Below are 18,834 nucleotides of genomic sequence, written 5' to 3'. Positions count from 1 at the left end.
AAGTATGAATAAGTCAGTAAGTAATTTATTCCATTGAAATATCATTGATGTATTATAGAAATGATTTATCTTTTTATAAATGACAAAAGGCACATCTGTCTCATTTTCGCTGTGGTAGCGTGATACTACTCAGAACCATGATATTTTCATTGGTATCATACAGTGGGTCCCAATTTTAGTACCGTGACAACACTAATCTGGAGGGGGTTCATCTGCAAAAACTAATGAAAAACTAAACAATGATGTTCGGTATTCGGTACTCGGTATTCGGCCAAGCGTTTAATAATATTCGGCTTCGGCCACAAATTTTCATTTCGGTGCATCCCTACTTTTTGGTACACAGCGGCTACAGTTGTTGCAATATGTGTTTGAAACAGTGAGGCGCTAGAGTGCGCCATCTGTTTGAATATGATATATGATTTCAACGTTAGATGGGAGAAATTCCTACACACTGTGGCTTAAAGACATTCTAAGACTTTTTAAGGACCTGTAGGTGAATACGTCTGTTCATGACAGATTTATTTCTATGGTCATTCACTCCAGGTGCGCTACTGCAAGTGTTTACACTGTGTACGTACAGGGGCAACATGTAGCTACATGCTAACATCAGGGAAACTTACTTTTTTAATTGCAGATGCTAATTTTTTTCTGAACTTCTAATTATATTCCTGTTGAAATGTGTCTAGTTGTGTTAAGAAGCTTTTAATAGTGAGTCTTCGTAATAGAAAGTGCCGCTTTTATCTGTTACAGCCATTCCCTTGCTGCAATGACGGGGGGACTTAGAGAACGCTGACCAATAAGAGCAGCCTGGACTTTTCAAAACGGCGGCTTCAAGAGACAGGTGCTAAAACTAAGTGTCTCAGAGGACAGATACAGGTGTTCCTGCACAGACAGTATGAGTAAAATAAAGTGGTTTTTGAACATTAACACGTGGATATTCTCTGGTGGGAACCTGAATACAAATCTGAGCCTAATAATGAGCATAACAGGTCTTCTTGAAGTAACAAAAGATTGTTCTTTGGTCGTGGTACAACTACTTTAACAGCCAGATGCTGTGAAATTTTCTTGTCATTGTTTCTTATAGCTACAGGGTTACATGTAGACAAAAAAAAAATCTAATGTTTGTACCCTTCCTGTCAGTTTCCTATCCTGCTGCAGGCTGACAGAAACATTATCAGTGATATCAGGTGACGAAAACCTCAATGTTAACATCACCAGCTGGAATTTTACCAAACTTCCTACTGTCTGTGTCTAAAGTAGGTCCATAAGACACCTGAGAATATAGCCTCTGCTTTGGTTTTCTGGTGACAGGATTTTCACTTTAATCTGGGTTGTTCTAAGGGATGAGGGAAGCAGCTGGGACACTCATCCCCGCCATCACCAGATTACTCTATCAGACACAACTAAAGGAGATTGGGATTAGTTTTCATCACAATCAAGCATCATCACTGTTGTTCATTATAATCATTGCAGGATAAGGGTTTGGCTGGAGGATGGAAACCTACTCTTATAATGAATAATAGCAACTGTATAATGCAGATCGTCACAGCAAGGATTTGTTGATTCTTGCTCACTGTAATTAGAATTTTACACATCACAATCACTTCATGAAAACATTACTTGATGTATTTATTATGTTTATAGTGATTATATACTTTCTATTTATTGTTTTTTCCTTGATTTCTTCCCATCTTCCCTTAGTCATTTGCTTGTTCCTTTTGTTGACTCAACACTCCTCTTTGCTTTCTGACTCCTGCCTTTCATTCCTCAAACTTTTAGTTTTTTTTATTTAATGCATTTATTAATTCTATTTGAAATTAAACACATAAATAGATTGATTTTTTGTATAGTTATTACAAAGACAGTACACTATATACATTATTATACAGTACTAGTGTATACATTTCTGTCTCCCCATTTTCTTTTAACATGTCAAATTCCTCCCCTTGTTTTTCAATTAATTTCCTCAATCAATCGTTACTTCTTCCATACTTCTTTCAGGTTTTTCCCCTTCTTTTCACACACAATATCTTCCTTCATGCACCACTTCCTTTCCTGTTTCTCTGGCTTTCTGTCTTTCTTCTTGCTGCCTGTCCTTTCTTTGTCCTTCCCTCCTTGAAGCACTTAGCTTTGATTAACAGGAGGAACTGAAAGCCTTTTATTTTGTTCATCTCTCCGTACATTGTTTACTTCCTACCTACCTTTCTACCGTCCTTCCTTTCTTCCCGTTCCTCAGTGGATGAGGTTACAGGCTGTGGTTGTTAAAAGCCTGACAGTAACGGCGCATGCAGCCAGTACCAGCTGTACTTTTACTGATCACATTTTCATCAAAGGCTCGGGCCTGTGAGTCAGAGCAAGACTACACCTGAACGGCAGAGCGGCAGAGTGACAGAGTGACGCCTCTGTACAGTACCTGCTCCTCCTCTCTGTCTCCAACACCTCTCGTCACTCTTTGACTCCCTATCAATCATCCTCCTTGAACCAAAAACTTCTTGTTTCCAAAATTCAGCTTAGAAACAAAACTGCCAAATAGTGTTCAGCTGACTGCTGACAGTATGTGAGATCAAGGATGGTAAGACGATAAACCTCAACCTCTCTGACTTCAAGCCATCAACAGCAAGGTGGCAGGGCTGTCACAGGGAAGGAATTTCCCCTTTGGTGATTGAGGCTGGCTCAACAGCCTTTTACGCAGTATTGCAGCCACTTCTTTGTGTATTTTGCAAATTACTGATTTTAGTGCGTTGTAAAAAAGCTTTATCATTAGGCTATTATTAGGTATATTGTTCATTTTTAAATTACATAGATGACATATTTGACACAAATTAAATACTTGTTTATCCCTAAATGCTGAAGACAGAGGGGCAATGAGGTGCAATATAAGGGGCGCAGTGTTTTTTCAGCTGAGACGCTTTGGTTATGTCTGGTTGCTATGATACAGAATATAAGCGGAAGTAAAAGTTATGGCACAATAAAAGCGTAACTGCTCTGGATGAAGCGAAGGCTGTAGCACATATGGAAAGAAGATGGACCCGCTGGTCTGTATGAGCTCTGTATTAATTTCTCCTCCATTGATGTTGTTATTCAGCAATGTGATAGTTGGTTTTTGTGGTATTTGTCTCGCCCCTCCTCTGCTGTGATGGCTTGGTTATAAGAGACAGTGACGAGTGGCTGCATTATTTTTTTTTTTTTAAAGACTGTTTTTTTTTTTTTTTTGGATTTTTGCCTTGGACAGATTAAGTGTGAAAAAGGGTGAGAGAGAGGGGGGATGACAAGCAACAAATGGGCTCAGGCTAGAATGGAACCCACGGCTGCTACGACAAGAACAATGCCTTTGTACATGGGATGCCCGATCCCCAACCACTGAACTACTGGGTGCCCCAGCTGCAGCATTTTACCCAAAGCTGAATATTTGAAGAGTTGTTGTGGTGGTTGTATGCCTTTCCCTTGTGGTTGGCTTATCAATAGCGCGGTATTGCAATATTGAGTTTATCGCAAAAGCCTTAAAAGGCGGCTAATTTCAGATACTGTGCAAGCACTGAAAGTTGCTTAACTGCAGGTTGAAGTAAGAGATTAAAAAGTTCAAAATTTTAGTTGAAGTAAAATTGACAACATCGATTTCACTGAAAGCACTTAAAATGTTAGTTTAATAATAAACAGAAAGCTAAACGGCACTCATCAGGCACAGTTTAACTATTTACAGTGCTTATGTACAAACTGCTTTAACTTGAACTTGAAATTTAAATTTCATATGCTCTAAGTATTTTACACTTAACTTTTTTTGGCTGTGAAACTTCACTTCAAGTCCTTTCAGTGCTTCAACTTCAACTGAAACTTCAGATCCCTTGAGAGCTTCACTTTAAAACTGTAAGACATTTTTGGCCTGTTTACAGTTTCTGCACCTGCAAGTTTCTGTGTATGAGCACAGCCTGACATTTACTTTGTTGTTTTTCTTGAAGAAGCTGCACTTTATTCGTCATTTAACTACTAAATATCTCTGCATTAAATTCCAAATAGATTCACGATTAATTGAAATCCCTCAGGTCTCAAAGATGTCTCTACAACTCATTTCAATCATATTTCATTAATTCAATTTAGGCAATGTAATAGAAAACACATATGTATATAATACAGTACATAATGTACTTCTAATGTCTATAAGTACATAAAATAAAACTAATAAATGTTCGACAGAGAGAGGACAGTACTTGTCAAGGCAGACACCCTAATGTTGTCCAAGGGAGTTTCATGTTTAACTGGCAGTCTTTCATTAGGGAGTACTCTGAGTGGGCCTGGTGTTGACATTGTCTCCCAACTCTAATGAATCCATTTTCATTTCAGACAGCAACACTACAGAATGCAGAAGAAGTCAAGGGGCTGAATAGTTTCTAAGGTCACATCTGATCTTTTTTTTTATCACTCTTTCTATTCAGCTGACAGCCTCCCTCTGTCTCTGCTCTGTGGTCTCGTTGGGTTTGCAGGTTGAACATCTTCTCGGGAGGTCAGGTACAGTCTCATCTAATAGATACTCCAAATGGGGAGTTACATAATGCCTGACCGGTGTTCAATTAGTCCATTTATAATATAAAAATATCAGTCGGCAGAATGTACCTGCAGTACAGCTCCACTTTATCTGCGAGAGCTTTTATCTGGAGTGGATTTCCAAAAGCACTGGTTTTACAGGTTGTGGAGTGTGGCATGTGAAAGAGGGAAAGTGGACAACTCATCTGGAAATGCAAAAAATTGATTTTGCTGCATCGACTGGATGTGCAAAGTCTGGTTTACCTGTCAAGGACTAGTTTCACAAGATTATATAACACCAATAAATAACAACAACATAGTAGGGCTGGGCGATACGACCAAAATCTCATATCACGATATAAGTCATTTCATATCCCGATAACAATATATATCACAATATAGCACATTTTAATCCAATGAATAAAAAGTTGCAGGCAAACATTTGCCTATAATTGGTCGACTACAAACATGACGCATCACCTGAAACATGTCAGTAGCTACATGCCGATTAGCACAATCATTACTGCTTTGCCGACAGTGTCATTAACAGACGGCTCGCTCAGTGTGTGATGTGCACTTGTAGATAAAATAAAGGCCTATATTAATGAAGGTTCATTAGTACGGTTTGTATTTCACCTTGAACTCAAACCATTGTGTTGCCCCGCCCAAAATATATCATTTAATAATGAAATTAATATCGTAAACATGCAGGGGAGTAGTTGACTAATGGCCCTAAAACTATTGGTTGACGAGGAAAATTCTTAGTCAAGAGCAGCCCTACAAAAATGTAAAATAAACTGAACATCTTTGGGTTGTTGGACTGCTGGTTGATCAAAACAAACAATTTGAAGATGTAACTTTGTGCTTTAAAAAATTTAGAAGGACATTTATCATTTGTCTTGATATTTAATAGACTCAATGACACACAGTTGAACGATACTCATCTGACTCAATAATGAAAAAATGTTAGTTCCAGCCTTGTTTTGTGGACTATATTGCTATTTTAAAGTGGATTTAATTAGAAGTTGTGGTGTTAAAAAAAGCGAAGAGGATGAGGCTATATATACGGGTCTGTGTTTCAGGGTTCTGCCAGTCCAAGCTCAATCAGCACAGTGTATCTCCTTCTTATCTTTCACTGTTGTTTGTTCTTTTACCCCTAACAGCCCGGTAAGCACTACCCAGCTGTCTTTGAGCCATTCAGAGGCACACCACCGGCAACACTCAGTCAACTTGTCCATCAACAGCCTTCAGTCCTTGGAGGCCACCCATCAGCCATTCATCTACCTCCTCCATCCTTCAAGTCACCCTGACCTGCAGCTGAAGGAGAGCGGCCTCTCATGGCTCTGATGAAATACAGGAGGATGTCTTGAGCTGACTGACTCTCATAATAAAAAAGAAATGGAGCTGCGAGTGACTGCTGAGACAGGATGAGGGCTCACAGTTGCCCTCCACTGTTTCACACTTGTCATGCAGTTCAGATGATCTCCACACAGCTTTTGTTATGACTGTGTATGTCAAATGCAGATCACAGTGGGAAGCTCAGGGTTGTTCTTCCAAGCACTTACATACAAGTTTTTGGGTTTTTTTTGCTTTTAGCTGAACTTCAGCTTTTTATTTTGAAATTGTTTTGAGGCATTTCATCTTGTGTTGTTTTATAAATTCTTCACTGTTCACTTGTTTTGTAACTTGTTTTTAGGCATGTGCTTGGCTGGTTGAGCAAACAAATCTTAATTGGAACTTCCTCACATGGCTGACAATAAAGCAGCCAGAGCCAATGATTCTTCATACTGATTTCACTGATAATTCGTTAAAGACATTTTCCAAACAAAATTACTCTCTAGTCCCAGCTCTGATTTGCTCCAAGATTTGCTGTTTTTCTATTTATTTCTCTTTTTGGGGTTTTATACTTTTTGTTGTACAAAATAAGAAATTTAAAGAGAAAACTTTGGGTTTGAGGAAAATTTGATTTGAAATATCATATTTTTTTCACAATTTTCTCACATTTTTAGACCAAATTCTTTACTAAAGCCTGCAAATAACTGCCAGCTTAACCATCCATCCATCCATTTTCAACCATTTAGCCAAGCCCAGGTCACAGGGGCAGCAGGCTATGCAAAGTACTCCAGATACCCCTCTCCCCAGCAATGCTTTCCAGCTCCTCCTGGGGGATGCCGGGGCGTTCCCAGGCCAGATGAGACTATATCCAGCGTGTTCTGGGTCTGCCCCAGGGCTTCCTACCAGTGGGACATGCCCAGAAAACCTCTACTAGGTAGAGCCCAGGAGGCATCCTGATCGCCTGACCAACCTCAACTGGCCCCTTTTGGACGTGAAGGAGCAGCATCTCTACTCCGAGCTCCCTCCGGATACCCGAGCTCTTTACCCTCTCTAAGGCTGAGCCCAGCCACCCTACAGAAGAGACTCATAAGGTACTGTTTAGGTTTGAAAGTACTGTTGAGAGACGCACACATTTAGAGGATTAATCTCTATGATTTGTGCTATATTGTCTCTCACTTTGGAATTTGCTTTGAGAAATGAACAGATTTAGGACTGCCTCCTGACAGTTGAACATTTAAATCATCAGTCAAAGACCCCTCAGTCGGCTAAGATTCTTGGACCCCAGGAATTGTCAGTGTGCGGTGTACTTCTGGGGACGTTTCGGTCCCCAGAATAAGCTGCAGAATGAGCACTCCTTGCTTTAACGCTGCTCTCTGGTCCAGGCAACTGTGGACCCAGAACCAGGATAATTCTGAGTGAGATGGAGGCAGCTGCCCGAAGACGAGAGGCTTTGCCCGGTCAGGCTCTGAGATAACGTTATTTTCTACCTCCTGCTCAGAAGTGGTGAGGTTACAGCTCACAGCAACTTAATACAATTCAGTCTTTTGTTCAGGCTTTTGTTTTGGCACATTTGCAATCTGTCGTTAGCATAGTTAGTCTGCATTAGCTTGGAGGGCCAACTTGGCTTGTTTGCTATATTATGTGACTGTCATTGTCACTTTCAGTGTCCTTTTAAATATCAATCCTTTTAAATACCAAACTTTTCATGGGGAAAAAAGGAGCAAGTAGCCAAATCTGAATGGACTGACATAACTCAAATTTGAGTACAGCCATTGTTATTATTGCCAAATTTAAGCCATAGTCCTAACATCCAGCACTTGACCAATAAGAAGTAATGTTTCCCCAGATTTTCTGTGTGTGTTGAAGCGCCAACATGTTCAGTGAGGTTGGAAATAGGTTTTGCTACCAGAGAACTCCCAGCCTGACTCCTGTCTGCACTATCTCCCCCTGTTAATAAAGGAGCACTTAGCCTCACAAGTCCTGTTCGCTCACCACTACGATGATGGTGTAGATTAGGACCTGTGTACGTGTATTAAAGTGCAGATTACAGCTGAGGTGTCAACAGCAGTGCAGATAAAAGTGACTCAGAGTGAAATCCCTCTTGTGACAGAAACAAAACTCCGAAGATCTTTCGGTTTTCAGGTACCAGGTTTCGGGGGAGTGTTCTCTGGTGGGGTCTTATCATACATTAAGGAGACTGAGGCGTGTAATTAAGAGACAGAAAGAAAAGAGGATATTAAGGAAAAGTGAGCTGAACGCAAAATCCCTACATTGGTGGAGTGGAACACAATCTGAGTGTAATACCCTGCTGATGTCATTTTCACAGCCTCTAAGTCACTAAGCAGATTCACATGCACATAGACACAGCGGGACTGGCGCGATGAGTAAAGTGAGAAGCCCCGTGGAATCTCTCTGCTCTCATTTTTCTGAATAAAGCAAGTCTGGAACAGTAATCTGACTCTTCAGAACAGAGTCTTCCCCCTTAGGCCGATGGAGAACCACCTTTCTTTTTCTTTTACGACCCAAAAAAGGAAGTCTTTTCTAAGTACAACTGTAAAACAATGGCAGTTTTCTATATCTGAGGCACCTTGTACGCAACCTTCATTTTACAAATGTTCTTGCCAACATGCAAGGACATTCCTATGGGAAAACAAAAGAACCTGATACTATCTCTTTAGTCTGACACATAGATTAACAGTGCTGTATCCTTTACCTATGCACAGCCACCACATAAAATAGGAACAACACTACAGGCCATTTTCCAGCCATCTTCGACTCATCAAATGTGTGATTGGTATCGAACTAGAAGAGAAAGAGAGACCCATACTCGGAAAGAGTACTCCCTAATGGGATACATTTATCTGTACCAGCTATTAAAGGGGATATTACTAAAGATTTTGAGCATATAAAGCACCCATTCAATCACTAAATCTCCACAATCAATCATCTGCCCTGTACCATCTGTTTCATCGCTCAGCCAACAGGCGGCAAGATTCCCTCCTCAAAGTCTCGTTCACTGCAGAGGTGGCATGAGAAAACACTACAGGGAGCTTCACTTTGTTTCTTACCTCTTTCCCAGACAGGTAGTAGGCGGACAGCAGACCTCCAACAAACCGGATGTTCACCTCAAACACAGACACTTCAGCATTCTGCAGCGGGGACAAAGGAAAGACATATGAGACAATAAACACTTGAAGAAGTACAACTCATGAATACACATTTCTCCACCTACAAACAGTGAATTAGGAAAGCAAAGACTCAATACAGAATTGTTCCTGGGTTCCGTTTCACTTCAGGGAGGATTAGACTGAGGTGGACTTTCCACAGTTCAGACAAGTTATTTTTGGATTGAATGAGCCAACAGTTGGTACTGAAAACATTTAACTCTCTGCTGGTTTAAAAGTGAGTGTGCTATGACTGAGTAAGATGATGAGACATTGCAGTGCTCTGAGGAAGTGGCTTATCTAGCAACAATCACAGCAATATGCACATGTGCATTCTGCATGCATTTAGGGTGGGTAGTTTCTAGGGCTGAGATGATATGCTTATTTCCTGATTTGATACTATCTCAATTCTTGGGTACTGATTAAGTATATGTTGTAATTTTGTAGAAATGCAATTCAAAAAGTAATTTTTGTTTATTTTTTGACACTAGACCATGGGAGAAAAGTTGCATCATACACTGTCTGTACATCATGAGACATATTCTAAAAATAACGGAGGTTGCATATCAGTATTTCTGACTTTTATTTCTGTAACATCATATACAGCATAGAAAAGTGGTAAATAAATAAGTAACTTTCTTATGGTCTTATATCAAAAATTTTAGTCCAGTGAAGCACTTTGTGACCTTGCTCTGTGAAAGGTGCTCTATTAAATAAACTCACTTAATCACCTACTAAAATTTTTATATTTTTTATTAATCTTGAAGTGCTGCATTTAGGTGTCCCTGCTCATCAGGCTAATGTAGTGTTTGCCACACAGTGATTTAACATTAGTGGCTGCCACAATATCAACAGTGACGGCTTATTGATTTTCTATTGTTTTTTAGTATCTAAAATGAATAAAATCTGATTCCATGTGGAACTAAATGAAGCGCATTGATCTTATCAGTCTCTCGACTTGCTCTCGCTTTCTGTTTATCAGACTACAAATCAAAAGAAGAACTAGCTGGCTAGTTAACTAGCCCATGCTTCCTGCTGCTAGGAGACCATTTGCTGGGGGGAGAGTGGGTGACAGCTCCAGACACGGCAGGTGGGGTTCACAGTGAGCTGGATCTGGACTGTAACGGCAGCAACAGATTTTGCTGATCCGGCGAGGAGAGTGCACTGGGTTGCCTGAATTCAAGTTGCTATTTGAGCAGTTAATAAAAGGCTGTGTCCTCAGATTGTCCACCATTTTCTACTTTCTCAGTTTAGTTTTGCTTCTCTTGAAACTGATATGATGTCACAATATTTGTAAATTATCATGATAAAAGCAGCAACTTCTTTCCACCTCTGCATTTAAATTATTTACTCAGGAATTTAAAAAAAAAAAAAGAAAGCGAAAAACCATCAGTTTCAGCAGTTTTTAACAGTTGCCCTGCCTTCTGGGTGTCTTGGTTATTATCAAAACATAAAATAATGTCAAACAGCTTTGTTTTTTTTAGCCACGCTAGTGGTGTAGATGAAAAGATGGCGATCTTGGTTGGTCCACCATTTTGGGTCCTGTCTGAAATATCTGAAGTGAATAGCGTGCAAGTCAAACCAAAGTCTGGTTTCGCGAACACACGACGCCAGGCATCTCGGCAAATCCTGGTTTAGAAGTTTACATGAAATCCATATTCACTCAATTTCCAGAGTATGCTGGGGGTGAAACTGGATACTAACTCCTTGAACAGAAAACAGCCCGACTGCTTTGATCTTTTTGATCAGCGTACAACTGAAAATGACACCTAACCAGACAAACCCAAAAAGAAGTATTAGCAGAAACGATATCGGCAAGAGAGACATTGTGTACGAAGTTGTTGGACGTTGGTGAATGCTGCAATTTCCAGTGTTTGCCAAGAACCATCATCAGGTCAAATTTTTAATTTGTCCAATACTTTTTTGGTTTATGGCTAAATATTTGTACTTTGTGTTTTATGCTAGTTAGTAAATGCTAGCATGTAAAAAAAAGCTACACTAAAATGGTGAGCACAGTAAACATTAAAGTTGCTAAAAATCAGCATATTGGCATTGTTGTTGTGAGCACATTGGCATACTGACATTAGCATTTAGCTTAAAGCACCTATGTGCCTTCAGAGCTGCTGGTGTTGCTGTAGATATTGAAAGATGTATGTGCCAGATTTTGAGTCATTCTGTCCTGTGAGTCATTAGCAGGTTTTGAAAAAGTTTTTCAAAAAGTCCACTGATAAAATATTGGCCCTTTTGTTGGACACTGTTATTCCTATCTGTGTGGAGGAGTGAATGGCTTCATATTCCCTCTTCACTTAAAAAAGAAATCCTTCGCCACCAAACATTGCCTTAAATGGCAGTGATAAAGTGTGCTGCATCTAAAAATACAATGCCTCTATTTCAAGACAGTTTTTGGCAGAGGGAATGGGACAAATAATGACAAAAAATGTAAGTTTGTAAAGCCATTTGTCTCAGCAGCAGAACAATGGAGCCTCATCTCTGCCTCTCGCTCTCTCTCTCTCTCTCTCTCTCTCTCTCCGCGTCTTTATGAGCAGATTCCTGACTCAGATGAAGTTTTTGTGCTTGACTGACAGCTCTCATAAGTCACTGCTGTCAACCAGAGATAGGACAATAGACTTCGTCCTGTGGAAAAACAAATTATATGCAAGACAAAATGTGTCCTGTCATCCCCCCCTCCCAAGTCTGAATGACTGATTGAGTAGCTAGATTGTGTAGCTAATTCTTCCTAATTAAAATTGAATTATTTCCTCTACAACACACAGGCAGCTGAAATGCTTCCTACTACCTGCTGTCTACGTGCAGTTCAGTTCAGTTCGGTAAATGAGACAGAAGAGTGAAACAGAAATGTTTCGTACTTCCGAGCAATCAGTCGTAGCAGATTTCCTGCAGTATCTTGTGTGACTGCCTTTACCGGCCATTACTGCTTTAAACTGTTGGACAATGACCTCCTGAGTCAGCAGTTAGTCGACGTTATCTCATTCCTGCAAGAGGGCCTGACGAAGTTGGCAGAGGAAGAGTCAAGTCTCCTGATGTTGCAACATTAAATCCATTACAAAGTGCACAGGAAACTGACTAAGCATAGCCTTTTCCTAGCAGAGAGCTAATTAAGGACTACAGTGAGATGAATCGATGAGATAATGGCCCGAGTATATGGAAGTATATCTTATGATCTTCTTTTTTTTGGGTGATTGGCTGGTTGTTAAGCGTCGCTGGACAACTTGTATTTGCTGGTCTTTGAGTTAAAACCATAAACAGAAAAAAACAACATATAGTTATATCATTACACCTATAGTTTTGTCATTACAGGAAATATCGAGTTTCCTTTTTCCTGACAGTCTTAGCTTATGATTCTAAGTTGCGTTTCAGAGTGTTTGAGGTCTGACACAGGAAGTCTCAGGAGTGCTATAAACCCTGTACTCCTGCTCTTTTCCTTTAAATAGATTTAAAAGTGTTGTTTAGCTGCTTGTGTAGAAATAAATGGCAGTGAGACCTGTGTGGCTCCTGCAGTGGGACTCTGAGTGAGGTGTTGGAGCTACAGTCATATTTTGTCTGGTTTTATTTGAAGGAAAAACACTTTTTCAGTCACTGCACGTAGAAGAATAGAGAGTTATGCTGAAGTCATGCTAGTAACTGTTTATATCAGTAACTAGAGGTGCAGACAGAGATTTGGTTGCATCAAATAAGAAGGGGACATGTACTCTGTCAGGCTTCAGTCAACACAAGGCAGTAACACTAGTGTTAGCAGCTAATACTACTTCTAATTGGCCCTGAGTTGTCCTAGTTACAGAAGCAACGTGCTGTTTTTTTTTAAAGAGGCATGATTAAAAACTACAACTACAGAGGGATGACACTGACCCACAAAGTGCCATACTGTAAACAACAGTCAGCAGCATTTTAATGAAAAATTCCTCCTCCATCAGGACTGGCTAAAAAGCCATTCAGTGTATCACTGCCTAGTGCCTTCTTTGGGTCGACAGATTGTGGATTTTTAAAGGCCAATATAATAGTGACAGTTTGGATCAGGGAAAAGCTGATAGCTGACAAATCTTAAAATCCATCTCAAAGTACTAAATACCTCAATAAATCCATAAATCTGGAACTTAACATGAATCTCAAGGTAACTGATGAATAAATCTGGAACAAAACATCAAACTAACCTTACAAAATGTAGATGGGGCATTTTTTATTGAGCCATTACTTTTCCTTAAAACCTAAGAATCTACAAAATGATATAGCCTTGACTTTGTGTATGGAGCTTTCATAAAACGTGATGATCAGAAATAGGCAATAATTCTAGGCCAACTTGTATTTGTAATATGTATTTCAATTACTTCTGAGTATTTTGCAACTGTTCTTTGACCGGGCTGAAAAAATTCATATGCAATATGTAACAAGATACTTAGAGGAGTCATTTTGTGTTTTCAAAATACTCAAAATATATATGTATTATTATTATTATTATTATTTTTTTATGATTTTTTTTTGGGGCTTTTGCCTTTAATTGATAGGACAGATATTAAGCGTGAAGGGGAGGGAGGGAACAGGGGGGCCCGCAAGCCAGAATCGAACCCATAGCCGCTGCAGCAAAGACTTTGTACATGGGGCACCTGCTCTACCCACTGAGTCCCCAGGCGCCCCATACTCCAAATACTTTTGCCATGATACCGAACACATAAAAAACAAGATCAAGTGAAAACCTAGTATAAAGTTGGACTTACAAAAAATGCTATAGGGTCTTTAATTTGAAACAAGAGCTTTTAATTGAAATGAAATGGAGTAGTCACACAGCAGAAGGGACCGTCTTTCTTTGGAGCTGTACCCACTGATCAAGCCCCTATTTGCTTTTCTTCAGCTCAGGTTGGGGATGTACGTCCCTGTATGACTGGTGGAGACTGTGCATTCATCGGGCACTATCGGAGCCAAGTTCCACCGATAATGATAAGTAATTTTTTGGGGCATGTTTGATTCATTTGAAATTTAAAAAGTTTGTCTTAATTATTCTAGTGACAATTTCATTATTAAAAAAAAAAATCAAATCCTAAATGCTAAATCAAACTGGCTAAGAATCACGGTGTATTTCACCCATAGTAGTTACAAAACTGTATTTTTCTATCACCAAAAGCTACAGCTGCAATATCTTTGTACACACGTGAGAAAACAAACTGCTGCTACAGAACCATAAAATATTGCATATTGAAAATCACTGGCTGCATTTCCCCTGACTCATGTGGCACTGCCTGAGTTCACAAGTGCAGGATCTATGCAATTAGATTCACTACAATATAGTAAAATATACCTTAATGGCTGCACAATTTACTTTCTTTCCTCTCCTGAGATCGTCTTTAATTCCTGTGTGAACCAATCGGTATGTAGTAAGCAGGTTTGTTGTGGCATGAAAAGGTAAAAACCATTAGTCTATACCCCCACAGTTCCACAGGAAAAAATGTTTAGACAGCACAAACAGGAGCACAAAAATACAGCACAACTGTTTCTTTCTTTTACCGGCCACTGCTGTCATATCCCTGTGTGTTGATGTGTGTGTGAGAGACGATACAAAGCAATCAGGTCTTGTGTACTTTTGCTTAGGGACAGTTGTATTGTGGCAGACATGTTGCATAAAGACATCAAGTATATCTGCATTCTCTGCTTTCTCCATCTGTTACTCCACGTCTTCTTGGCAAAGTGTCCAGAGACAAACACTCCTGGCTATTGTCATCACTTCTGTATTCATAAGTCTCAGCAAATCTCCCTTTGTTTGTTTAACAAACCTTTGTCTTTCTCCGTCTCTTTTTAAATCCCCTTTCTCTGTCTCTAAATCGCTTTAAAGGCTCCTATAGGCTCCGGGGTAATGGCAGCATTTTTAAGTTTTAAGTCTCCTCGGAGACTGTATAGTTTAAGACTACTTTTCTGGATCATTTAACTTGATTCTCAGAAGTTTATTGTTGATCTTAACATAATATCAGTCCCTGTTCTGTCATTTATCATGCTGTCAGATGTGATAACATCTTATTTCTCTATGTCAGTGATACTCGAGTTGCAGGCTATGAGCCAAATCTGGCCCTTGATAGGGTGCTGGGTGGTACCTTGACCATTTTCTAATTCATAATGAAGATAAATTGAATCACATTGGCAATTTTTCTGTACTTTGAATGTAAATAAGGTACCAGAGTGCACAAAGACATCAAACTAAAGCTTAAAAAATTTGCCAGAGGCTAAGGTCTGGCTTAGCTCCAAATGTCCTCAAATCCTACAAACACCCCTGCGTACACCTGAAGTATGTGTGGCTGCTGCAACTGGATTTACCTTGATTATCCATTTTATCTGATAAATAATAAATGTTTGTTTATTATCTGGCCCCTGGCCTCCTGTCATTTTACAAAAGTGGCACCCAGGCAAAGCAAGCTGAGTGTCCCTTGTCTACGTAATCTTTCAGACAAACTTCCCAAGTACACCAGGAGAAATGTCTCCATCTATTTTTAGAAAATCTTTATCAATACTTCGGTAACATTAGCAAACCTAAACAGATTCAAATCATCCCTTCCCATTGTGGTTTCACAATAACAGCCTTTCCATTAAAAAGCACTTATTCTAAAGAGAAAGTGTGGAGTACCGGAGGTGAGCTTTACCTCTCAACATTATGCTACTGCAGCAGACGAACAAAGCAGATCAGAAAACAATGGGCCTCCCGCTGCGTCATTGCCGCTTGAGTGACGGGACGACTGCTGAGTAATGATGTAAATAAGGCAGCATTATGCACGGGGGATTGCTGTGACACTGAAAATTCAGGTGTGGCAAGCCTCGACCTGGGAATAGGCATCCGGTTTTGCATAGAGTACAGTAAGGGAGGTTAAAACTAATGTGAAAGTATATTTCATGACAGTGCTTGACGTTTATATCATGTTGGACCGGATGTATTCTTTGGTGTGGTGGTATCTGTAAACCACATTTGCAGTCAGGGCTGCACAAAAGCATTGTTTCTCCCTAATGACAAGCTCTTAACAGGGATATTATAATGAGGATCCTGCTACAATCAAAGCAGACATCAAGGGGAAGGGGTGAAGCGTGTGTGTCTCGCATATCTATATATTTCTGTCATTAAGCTCACGAGCAAAAGTCCATAAGTGCTTCAGAAATGAGCACGGAGAAACATACACTCCTACTATACTTACAATGAGCCTATTAACTCTGTTGTTCATTACAGAAATGAGATTATCTGAAGATAGTTTTCTCTCTATTTTGCAACTTTAAAGTGTAATATTTTAATCATAAATAAATCAATCCTACTACTAATTATAAACCCTTCCATTACTGGCATATAAACCTGATTAACTTACCATGGAGACCCCACATGCTTTTTGCACCTTTCAATTAACTGAAGTCAAACTAGACTGGTGTCTGTGTGTGTTCGTGTGTGCACAGGTGTGTATGTATTTAAATGCTAAGCAGCTCATACAGTTCACATCATCCCGTTTTACCATGGGTGTAAAAATAACAATTGACAAAAAATAAAACTAGAAAACACGAGAGGAAGAAGGAAAGGGAGAATGCTGATATCAAACACAGGAAGAGTTCTAGTACTTAGTCATCCAGCTGCATTTGAATACGTTTTGTGTGTGTGTGTGTGTGTGTGTGTGTGTGTGTGTGTCTGTGTGTGTGCTCACACTAAAGAAGCAGTAATAGACTTGAGTATGGATCCATTAGACATATTTTTGGCTCTTCACCCCTCTGGGTTTTATTGATAACGTTGTGGAAGAGGAATCAGAGTCAATACACTCATTTCCTGTTCTCACACACACACACTTACACCCACACATACAGAGTTCTGCGACTCCTGTGATTCCTGGGTGAAGTGCACTTTTTTTGTGACTGTTTTAATTAAAACATCTAAGAACAATGATTTCAATAACTTTGGTAACACATTAAAAGAAAAAAAAACACCTAAATTAAAAATTCTAGTGTTATCTCCATGGCCTAGGAAAGCTTAGTCAAAATTTGAGAACATGAGTTCAAAGCCAGAAGTTTTAAACTTGTGATGTCATGGGGTATAAAGTCTAGACCTGCCCCACAGACAATGAATGGGAGACTGAATTTGTGGACCCACAGCATGTATGTTTTCTTTTTTATACCCAAATGATCTTTATTCTATTGTAGTGTTCTCAGCTCTGGAACAGAAAATGTACCCATATACTCAGAAAATTCCCCTGAGTACTCTCAGTGTCACCTAGAACATCTGTCATCATTCAATGTCTATGGATAAGCTCCAGACTTAATACCCTATGACAGAGGTCAGCAACCTTTACTGTCTTGGGAGTCATTTTTGACCAAGGTAATTATAAAAAATAAAATCTGTCTGGAGCTGCAAAATATATTTGAGAGTTACATAAAGGTAAATCAGCTGATCAACATTATTAATAGGTTTAAATGAGCATTCATTGGTATGTTTTACCACCAGGTGGCTACTCTGCAGTGGGCTATTCGTGATTATTCTGTAATTTCACTTTGCAGCATTGATGGTAAAAGCAAACAAACCTGTTCACACCCTTTTAAATTCTCTATTTTCCTCCAAGATTTTTCCTTTTCTGGATCTGGATCCATAGCTAGCTCAGCAGGGAGACTCAAGACTAGCTACTGCTACTGACATTTGGCAAAATTTAGAGAAAAGGTTCCAGGTCATAGATGTATGACACATTTCAGTTAATGAAATGTTATAACATTTTTCTTAACTGGTGTATAGGCTACACATTTTTACTAAGGATAGACCGATACATCGGCCGGCCGATATATCGGGCCGATATTTGAGTTTTTTTTACTTGTATCGGCATCGGCCGATACGTGGGTGGGTTCGCAGATTTATTTTTTCCTGGCACTTTTTTTCATTTGAAAGTATGTGGTTAAGTTGAACAAAGCTGTTGAATCCTACTGTGTACAGTAGTTGTTGTTTTATTTATGCTTCAGCTTAAATATTTGTTTATTTTATAAAGACATTGCTGGAAGATTTAAGAGCACTGAACTCTTTTTTTTATTTGAATGTATGATAATAATAATAATAATAATAATAATAATATTCTACCTGTTCTACCTCAACTTTCCATCTTGTTTTAGTATTTTTTACTGTTCAATAAATGTTTCTTATTTTAGCAGTATCGGCCCCAAATATCGGCTCAAGAAAATCGGCAGTCCATAATGGGTTATCGGCTAAGGGTGATGGGAAAAAAACAGTATCGGCATTGGCCCTAAAAAATCCATATCGGTCTATCCCTAATTTTTACAGCTGGAGAATATAAAAACTTCTTAAAGTTTACAATGATGATAAATTTAAATGTTAAAAAAATAACAGATCCATTTCCATACTTTTTTGTCAAAGCCACAGGGAACCACTGGAGAGAGGCGAAAGAGCCACATGTGGCTCTGGAGCTGCAAGTTGCCTACCCCTGTCCTATGACATCACAAGCTTGATTATAAGCACTCTATCTTTTGAATTTGGGAGAGTTGTTCAGGTTTACTAGTATTTTTGACTGTTTTAGACCATGGAAAAACATGAATGAACATGTATGAATTTTGAAAATTGGTGCCGTTCTCCTTTAAGTGTTGTGTTACCAGCAGAGCCCATTAAGAGGTCTGGATAATTTTTTCTACAATTTAATCATCCAGGCATCAAAAAATTACATTAGCTTTGATATCAGGTCATTAAGGATACGTTTATCACATCAAATATTAAAACACAAAGCAATTCTGAGCTCATTATGTTTGTTATATTATGACTTAATTATACCAGTTATCATGTATTTATAATGTCTTACAAGCA

The 18,834-nt window shown here is 39.2% G+C and overlaps 1 protein-coding gene across 1 annotated transcript in view; it reads right to left on the bottom strand.

The window, feature by feature from the left end:
* Positions 1–18,834, bottom strand: part of man1a1 (mannosidase, alpha, class 1A, member 1) — a 200,314-nt gene that overhangs the window by 90,910 nt on the left and 90,570 nt on the right. The window contains exon 4 of the mRNA XM_049589654.1: positions 8,922–9,002. Within this exon, the coding sequence (XP_049445611.1) occupies positions 8,922–9,002 (81 nt within the window). The remainder of the gene's footprint in view (positions 1–8,921; positions 9,003–18,834) is intronic.

The sequence above is a fragment of the Epinephelus fuscoguttatus genome, linkage group LG11, assembly GCF_011397635.1.
Source record: "Epinephelus fuscoguttatus linkage group LG11, E.fuscoguttatus.final_Chr_v1".
In the NCBI taxonomy this organism is placed as follows: Eukaryota; Metazoa; Chordata; class Actinopteri; order Perciformes; family Serranidae; genus Epinephelus; species Epinephelus fuscoguttatus.
This window is presented reverse-complemented; position numbering and strand designations above follow the sequence as displayed.